Genomic DNA, 9031 nt, shown 5'->3' with positions numbered 1-9031 from the left:
ACACACACACACACACACACACACACACACACACACACACACACACGCACACACACACACACACGCACACACATGCATACACACACATGCAAACTCTGGTTTACAACATATTTTCAACCAAGCGCTGGCAAAGGACATAGAAACTTTGAAGACACAATCTTTTGTTCTAAAAGCAACAAAAACACCAGCAGAAAAATTAAAAAATGAAGGACATATGAGATTTAGGGATATTCAATGCATTGTTATTAAATAAAATACATTCTTATGGTAAAATCATAAAACCATCTTGTAAATCATAAATCAGCTGCTAGTTTTCTTTGAAAAATTAGCAGCATCTGATAGTATTATGAAATACATCCCCCCTTTGTTGATTTTATTCAGAAAGAAGGATCTGGTTTACTTTGTGGTTTAATTTAGTTGTTTCAGGATTAAAGCCAACTTTTATCATGCTAGAAATCTACAAGTTTGTTTTTGTTGCCCCAATCTATTTACAGTGGATTTTAAAAGCATTAAAACACCTTTAAAATTTAACATTTTGTCAAGTAAAAATCACATACTTCAATATATTTTATTCAGGTTTGATGCAGTTGAGCAACAAAGTTGTGCATAACTCTGAAGTGAAAAGTAAAGAATTCAAGCTTTAATTTTTCTTTTCAAGAGTAAAAATCTAAGAAGTGTGACGAAAATTATACTCTTTATGCCACTAAATAAAATCTAGCAAAGAGTGGCCTCTGTCAGATAAATGTATGTGTGTCACATGTAAATTTGTGAAGAAATTTAAAACAGGGCTGAAAAAATACGCACAAATAAGTCTTGTTTCATGTTTGTTTCAAGTAGGGATCACAGGAAACGTGGAGGAAGGAGTTCGGATCAGACGAAACCAAAATGTAACTTTTTGGCCCGCATGGACTGGAAAGCAAGTCCGAGTTGATGGGAAGCTGTGGGAAGCATAAGTAGAGTGCAATCCTGGAAAGAAACTTGCTAAAGGCTGAAAAAGACTTAAGACTGGGACGGAGGTTTACCTTTCAGGACATTCAGCCAGAGCTGCAAAGGAAGATGTGAAAATGTTGTCCAGCACAAGATATTTTGCACTAAAAAAAAATATCTGCCTCGAGATGCGCTGCAATGGACAGTAATCGAGCCTGCTTATTGAGATATGTGACCTCTTTCAATAAACACAATAAATCAGCGCTGACTAGAGATAGGCTGATATCAGAGCCAAGGCGCTCCTGAAGAAGTTGGTCAAGGCTTTCCTGGAAACAGCTGCGTGTGATGGACCACTGCAGCTATGACGCTTTGTGTACTTAACGTCCCTTCAATCAGAGTCCAAAGGTCACACTGTTAGGTTATGTATTAGTCAACTGCATTATTGGTGTCCAGTCAAGCTTGCGGTAGGAACTGTGCCTCGTACCTCGTATTGAAAATTATGACGTCTGAAGTGTTATTTTAGGCTTATCTGATTTAGGTCAGTAGGGAGTCCTGACGTGTTCTTCAGGGAAATGTTTTTTAAGCGTAGATTATTATTACAAACTATATATATATATATAAAAACAAATGCTTCAACTTGTATCCAACAACTATTATCATTTGTAAAAGGAAAACAAAGCATATTGTAATTTGTGACTGTGTGTTCCTTATTATCTGACTTTTTGGTAATGTTTATCTCTGATGATAGAGCTCAATAATTAAACAAAATAGCTATTAGAACATATTAGGAGGAGGTTAAAGAGCTGAAGACAGCAGTTTGCTTTTATCATAATCCCTCTAGGTCACCAAACTTTCCTTATATTTATGGATCATATAAATCGATACATTTATGGATTCATATATTTAAGAATAAGCAGATCGGAGTTAGGTTTAGTTATCATTTGCTAAAGTTTTTTACACAAATATTTATAAACCAGAAAAGAAGTTTGAATAATAAGACTTTGTTTATGGTGTATATTTGATAATAATTTACAACCTTCTGATCAATAATTAAAGTATTATCGTCATTTTTGCATGTGTCTACAAATATTTTTAAGCATTCACCTTTTTTCATGAGCTCATAGTTTCTAAGGTTGGGACGTCTCCTTGCCATCACTCTAATCTTCGGCTTCCTCCACAGATTCTCTATAGCAAGTGTCTACAATTGTGGCCTTCAAGAACCACCGTCCTGCAACTTCCTGTTTCAGTCGAATGTTTTACCATCTGTCTGCAGAACGTGAATACATGTTGAGGAGGTAATTCATCCACTCAGTTCCCAAACGGTGACTCTTCACTTCAGCTGGGTCACTATCAATATGTTAGTACGTTCAGTCATTAGAAACATAATGGTAAAATTAAAATAATTATTTAAATCTAAATCTGACAGAGGCATGAAAATGTTTCAGTTTAACTGACTATTCTAACATGTTTAAACACGAAAGGAAAATACTTAACTCAAGTGCTACTAGCAAATATTTAGACAACACAAATGTGGTTGCAGTCAGTAAATGCGCTATCTATTTTTATTGGTTTTATTTTTAGTTAACCATAATTTTCATAATGTAAGATTTACAATGCAAAAATATTCAAACATGGAAGACTAGGCTTGTAATGACAGAATTTCAGTTCTTGTCGGTCTGACTGACAACAGCTAACCGCATTTTAAATTGTTCATGTGGTTGAATATAGGCACATAGTCAGTAGAAAAAAGAAACAGTTACAAGCAGCATAAAAAGATTACGAAGACGGAATTGCAGCTGGCTAACTGTTAGCGGCTAATAATGATTTTTTTTTTTTACATTAAGTCAGGACTGCTTTAATATTCTCTAGTTCAAATTCAAAAACACTTGGGTTGGTCTAATCTGAACTGCATGCTTCTACTTCAACAAAAATGTGTTATAAAAAAACTTTGATTTTTGGAATCTGTTATTGAAAAAATAACAAGGTAGCATTTTCACTGGCTTTAGTGGAAGTTTGATGAGCGTCAGTAGATAAAGTAGAGCTTTCTGAAAAATGATTACGTGGGCACATGCCCAGGGCGGCTTCTCCTCTTGAGCGGCACGAGCTGCCAGACTAGTAAACACTTTTGCAGATGGCCTATCTCTTGCTTGAAATGCAGATTAGTATGTTAGGTCTTTTTATAACAGTGGGGCAAATAAATTTGACTTTATTGAAGTGTAATTGTGTAAAAAATGCCTTATTTTAAAAATAATTAGATGATATTTGGCAGTTGTTTATGAATTTGAGTCTAGATCAAAATGCAACTCTACCACACACAATTACATAAATGTTTGACTAATGGTACAATCTACTTTAATTGTATTTATTTTTTGCATTGTATGCGTTCAACTCCGTGGCATATGGTGTGATTGTGGATATTTCCACATAAAATATTAAGAGAACATTGAGTGCAGCCTGCAGTGTCGTTGCAGCGGGTTTGAAGCTGCGCAGCAGTGAACTCTGAACGTCTGACCATGCATGTAGCCGGAGATGAGTACATGAGAGGACGCACTGCAAAGACATCTGACATGGATTAGATTACAGAGCAGGAGGAAGCTGCGAGCAGGGAGGGAGAGCATGAGGACGAGAGAGCAAAGTGGTTCTGTTGAGAGACAGTAGATCGCAGAAAGAATCCGCTGTTGTCTTGTTTGCTCGCTTTGATTAGAATCTGCTTCTTAAAGGAGAGCAGGGCCACAGGCGCAGAGACTCAGCTAAATTTTATCAGCAGCTATCTAAACTCCCCACCATGGCGCTGCTCCGACGTCCAGACGAGGCGTGCAAACACAACAGAGGCACGGTCCGTGTGACATAATGTGTTATTGACTGAACAAACGCCCCGGCTCCTGGGTCATCTCCATCTGCTCCCCCGCCCTATTGGCCCGTGTTACTGAGCGGTGGGGGGAGGAGGAGGGCCGGATCGGGCTTCTGGGACTTTAGGACTCATAACTCCAGCACTGCATCACATGGCCGCAGGACATACAGTCAGCTCTGAGGAAACAGTTTGTGGCTGTGCTGCGTCCACCATTAGGATGTGGTGCGTCTTAGCCTGGCTGACCAGGCTGAATTTTGAGGGCCGATTCCACCATTAAGGCCTTTGCATGTGTAAAAATATAAAAATTATAATAATAATGGAAGGTAGAATAATTTGGTTGCAATTTGTAGGTTAACAAATCTGCAATTATTATGCCCAACATAATACGACTTTGACTGTTTTATTATTATAATTATTTTTTAGGACTATTAGAAATGTTTCTGCTGCAAACAGGTAGGGTGCAAACATTGATAAAGCATTTAAATGCCAGCATTGATTAGAAGGGTTGTTTGAGATTGGCCAGTTATTATTATCATTCTTCACATCAAATTAACCCTAATCTGTGTAACTCTGAAGGACAAGAAAATGACCTGAAAACTTCGCATTTGTTGGGGTTTTAATCAAGATAGATAGATAGATAGATAGATAGATAGATAGATAGATAGATAGATAGATAGATAGATAGATAGATAGATAGATAGATAGATAGATAGATAGANAGATAGATAGATAGATAGATAGATAGATAGATAGATAGATAGATAGATAGATAGATAGATAGATAGATAGATAGATAGATAGATAGATAGATAGACTTTCTTAAATGCATAACTTGAACACAAATTAACGATAAATATCAGACTGTAAATAAAATCCAAGTATTGTGTTACGTTAATACCTGTCTTATTGTCTAGAAATTAGCACAGACTTTAACAAAATTCTCTTATATCAAATATATGAGTGCACTGATTGCAGTTTCCTGGAGAAACCCTGATCTGCCGATTTTGATTTTAGCAGATACCGAAGGCAGAGACAGGTCACATCGGTCATGGAGGTAGATATCAGTGGATAGCTTGGTTTCACATGTAAGTGTTGGGATGATCATCCAAAATTAAGAAAATCGGGGCCGATCGATAGGTCGGCCGGTGGACTGATCCGTTATCCCCAATCGAATGCTAAACTTAATCAAAATTTGCCACATTAGAATAATTTGCTGCATAGTTAGAATGAACATTTTGGAATAACAAACAATTCCAGAATATGATGCTAGCTAATATCAAACGATCCCTGACTACAGTTATGTGCAGCGGCTGAAAATGCAAAAGCAAAAAAGGAAAGACTAAAGTGCAGAGTAAATAAATTAAAGGAAGAATTAATACAGTATATACAAAAATGAGAGAATTAAAAAAAAAAACAGACCAATCAAATGGAATGAATTCACAATATATTTTTAGAAAATTTAAAAGAAAACATGATATAAAAAAATGTGTTCACTCTTTTTGTTTACAATTTGAACAATTGAGATTTGATCAAACACTCATAATATCAACCAATCAACTACACGTAGTAACTCTGTATGGTCAATGCATGGAAAACACTTCAACATTGATGTCATCGCCTGTGGTTAATATAGAGCCTCACATAGTGTAAATGTTTGGCGTGCAAAAGAATTCCTATTGGGAAACTAGCTAAACAGCATTTAGCTAGTTTTAAAACTAACCCTCTGGTGTGTAGAGTAAGCTGCTGCAATTCACTTTGAGCAAAGTTGTAAAAGTGTAGAAGGTTGCTGTAGCATACTTCTTGTGTTCATTTGTAGCAGATACACTAAAGATGTCAAAAATCATTTTTTCAATAATTGATAATGCTAATATCCACATGCTACTTCTACTATCCAGTGCAAAACACAAGATGGTGACTTCTTCCTTTTAATACAGCTAAAAAAAAATGTTAGTGCTCTAGTCACCCCCAAGGCGATACCGCCCTGAATAGAGAGCCATATCGAAATAATTTATAGCAAAAAAAAAAAAAAAAAAAACAAGAGGAAGGACAACATTAAACACATCTGAGAGAAGAGGTGTGAAGGCAGACTGAAATGACATCATACTGCTCACCCTCCCCTCTTATCCCGCTTCCATCACCACCACCTCCTTTACCCAGCCCATATACTCCTACAAGCGCGTACACACGCACACACACACACACACACACAGTAGCTAAGTTAAGGCCCTGCAGAAGCCCACTTACAAAGGTGTCGGTGCCGCCGGGACACAGCACATAGAAAGAGACGCCGGGCTCTGCGTAGAAGTCCAGCCGCCGCTCGTCGTTTTCCTCGGCGAAGATCAAGTCGAACGGGTTCCCGGAGCACCACTTCTCCGCCGCCTCCACCAGATGCTTGAACTCCATCCTCTGCTGTCCCTGTCTACCGTGTGTCCCTGGCTCCGGAGATCGATTTCCCCCCAACCCCCCCCCGTGCCCACCCTTTGGCCGTCGCGGCGATGATGCTCAAGACGCAAAGAACAGCAGCATCAGCAGCAGCAGCAGCCTCCGCTATAGCGCATCTCCTCTGCGCGGCACCGGCGGCGAACAGCGGCGGGGTGGAGACGGCGGCTGTAGCTGCTGCTCTGCACGGTGAGCCGACCGATGGGGTTGATGTTCATCCGCCTCTCAGAGCCCCATTCCTCTCGTCCTCCTCACCGCGTTATGAAATCAGACCGTCGCATATATGCATACGCAGGAGGGACGCTGGGATAAAAAAAAAAAGAGAGAGAAAGAGAGAGAGAGACAGAGAAAGAGAGAGAGGCGATGACGAACGGCTCAGCGGCCCAGCCGTCCACCGCAATCTGTCGGCTACACTGAATTAGACCCCGTGTGAAACATGGGATCATATATAAAAACATATAAGATGATGTAGCCTTCAGGATGAGCTCACCTTCTCTTTTCTTTTCTTTCTTTTAAGAAAAGTCAGCTCTGCTAAATTATTATGCATAATTTCATACGTTTTTTTCTCGAAAAACAAATAATTATTTAAAGTGAAACAATAATTCAAGCATGATTGATGATACATTTGAATGCAACAGTATACCTAATTAATTATTCTGATACAGTTCCAGTGAGTTGAAACTAGGGGTGCACCGATTGATCAGCCATTGGTCGATACTTAAGTGACATCGATTTTATCAAGATCTTATCTCTGCAAATGTCTGAACATCACCCACTATGCTGTCTCTTGCTCTGCTGTGAAAAAAGGCTGACTGACAGACCTGCCCACCGGGTCACGTTGATAATAATCACCCTACTGTTGGCAAGTAACTTGTATTGGCCAAAACTGGCTTTTTGGAGACATTGATCAGCCAGATAATTGCATTTGGTGCACCTCTACTGTTCGGCTAATTGATCCCTCTAAATTTTTCTTAGTTGTTGCTAACTTAGCAACTTTATCGCTGTACGGTCCCTGAAAAAAACAAACAAAAAAAAGGGATTAGCCAAAATTGGCTTTGTAAAATCGGTGATCGGTTAGAAAACTTAAATCCGTGCAGTTAAAACTTTTACATTGTTTTGAAAAAAGCCATTTTGTACCCCTTGAACGTTTTCACTTCTTTTTACAGTATAGCTTTTATTAGTTGCATGCAATGGAGCAACAACAATTTCTGCATAGCTGTAAAGGAATAAAATAAAAATCCAATGTTTATACAACTGCTTTCCATTTTAATAGCCTTGAATCGGATCCAGTGCAACTAACCACATTCAGACGTGTCCTATAGGTACTGAATAGAGTCGGAGAGTCATTTAAGTCCAGCTGATCAGGAATGGTCAGAGGGTTCTGAAGAACATTAGCGAACAAACAGCATCGTGGAACAACAACCTTATCAGCACATCGAAGGCACTCAGTTTAAGTTTGCTGCACTTCATAGGAGATAATTCACACATTATTCACTATCCCCACATTGAAACATAGTAGTGGAAGCATCACGCTGTGGGGATGTTTTTCTCCAACAGGGACATGGACGAGAAGAGAAGGGAGGTGAAACTTGTAAAAGTTTGAGACTGAAGTGGAGTTTCACCTTTCAGCAGGAGATTGGTGCTAAACATACTTCTCGTTAAAATGCAAGGATTTAGACCAGGGGAGGCCAAACTGTGGACACCCCTTGAAATGATTTTGTTCGGTCCAAGATTACAGGTGGAACCATAACTTTACCAACAAAATAGAAAACAATTGACGACCCAAAGTATTTGGAAATGTCTCTTTTAAATAAGGCAACAGTCCAAAGCTGTTTTTATGTTTTGGAGCTATATTAAGTTATAGATTTTGTTAATATTTTATTTATTGTCAAGTAGTAAAAAAAAAAGAAAAAAGAAAAACAATGATGCAGTACCTTGTGTTGGTTTAATCCACCAAAATAAAATCCACAAGATTTTCTATGTGACTGCAGCCCGCCACTAAATACTTCTCCACTGGGAGTAAACAGTATTTCTCAGTTTCCTAGAAATAAGACAGATGCAGACAAAAGCACTTGAACGGGATCCAGCACGCTGGGAGCCGCTGGTGGAGAAAAGGCTCTGTTTGCAGGAATCCAGACACTCCCAGTCAGGTTTGTCCCACCCTGCTCCCCGGAGTCCTGGCCACCAGATGGCGGAGAGGAACCACCGAAAAGTCCGTGTTGTTGCGGAGTTCCAACAAGCTGGACATATTTCAGTTCAGGCATCTTCACAATGATTTTACCAAAGTAAAAGTCTTCTGGGTTTCAGACGAAAAAGAAACTTGTTCATTTAGAGAACAAACCCTCCAAAAACTGATCCATTTTCAATGATTTTGTGGCGTCTGTTTATGTTTTAAAGAGAGATGAAGAGGTAAGATAAATAATTTCAGATTCCCACTTGAAATGTAATTTTATTTTTCTGTTGTATATTTGGTATTGACTGTATATCGATACGAAAATATGTAGTATCTCACACCTAATATATGGTGGCGGCAGCATCATGCTGGGGGATATATTGACAACGGTTGTTGCAACATTACAAAATAGACAGAATTGAAATGGTAGGTCAAGCATAATTTTTAAAAGACACTAGTATCTTTTGATGTCACACCAACCCCCTCTAAAATTTATTGTAATATAGTTTTAATCAATTAATCGCTGACCATTATTTTAAACCAGCAACATTAAAAAAAATGCCATCTTTGACAGCATTTTTCCAAATTTACCTTCCAACTTGAAATGTTTTCATTCGAAAACAAACGAGGCTTCCACTTCA

The 9031-nt window shown here is 38.6% G+C and overlaps 1 protein-coding gene across 1 annotated transcript in view; it reads right to left on the bottom strand.

Annotated features, from left to right (window-relative positions):
- Window positions 1-6616, bottom strand: part of mturn (maturin, neural progenitor differentiation regulator homolog (Xenopus)) — an 11472-nt gene extending 4856 nt beyond the window's left edge. Inside the window, exon 1 of the mRNA XM_008421473.2 lies at window positions 6023-6616. Coding sequence (XP_008419695.1) covers window positions 6023-6181 — 159 coding nt within the window. The 5' untranslated portion in view covers window positions 6182-6616. The remainder of the gene's footprint in view (window positions 1-6022) is intronic.
- Window positions 6617-9031: the final 2415 nt, after the last annotated feature.

This window comes from Poecilia reticulata, linkage group LG11, assembly GCF_000633615.1.
Source record: "Poecilia reticulata strain Guanapo linkage group LG11, Guppy_female_1.0+MT, whole genome shotgun sequence".
Classification (NCBI taxonomy): Eukaryota; Metazoa; Chordata; class Actinopteri; order Cyprinodontiformes; family Poeciliidae; genus Poecilia; species Poecilia reticulata.
This window is presented reverse-complemented; position numbering and strand designations above follow the sequence as displayed.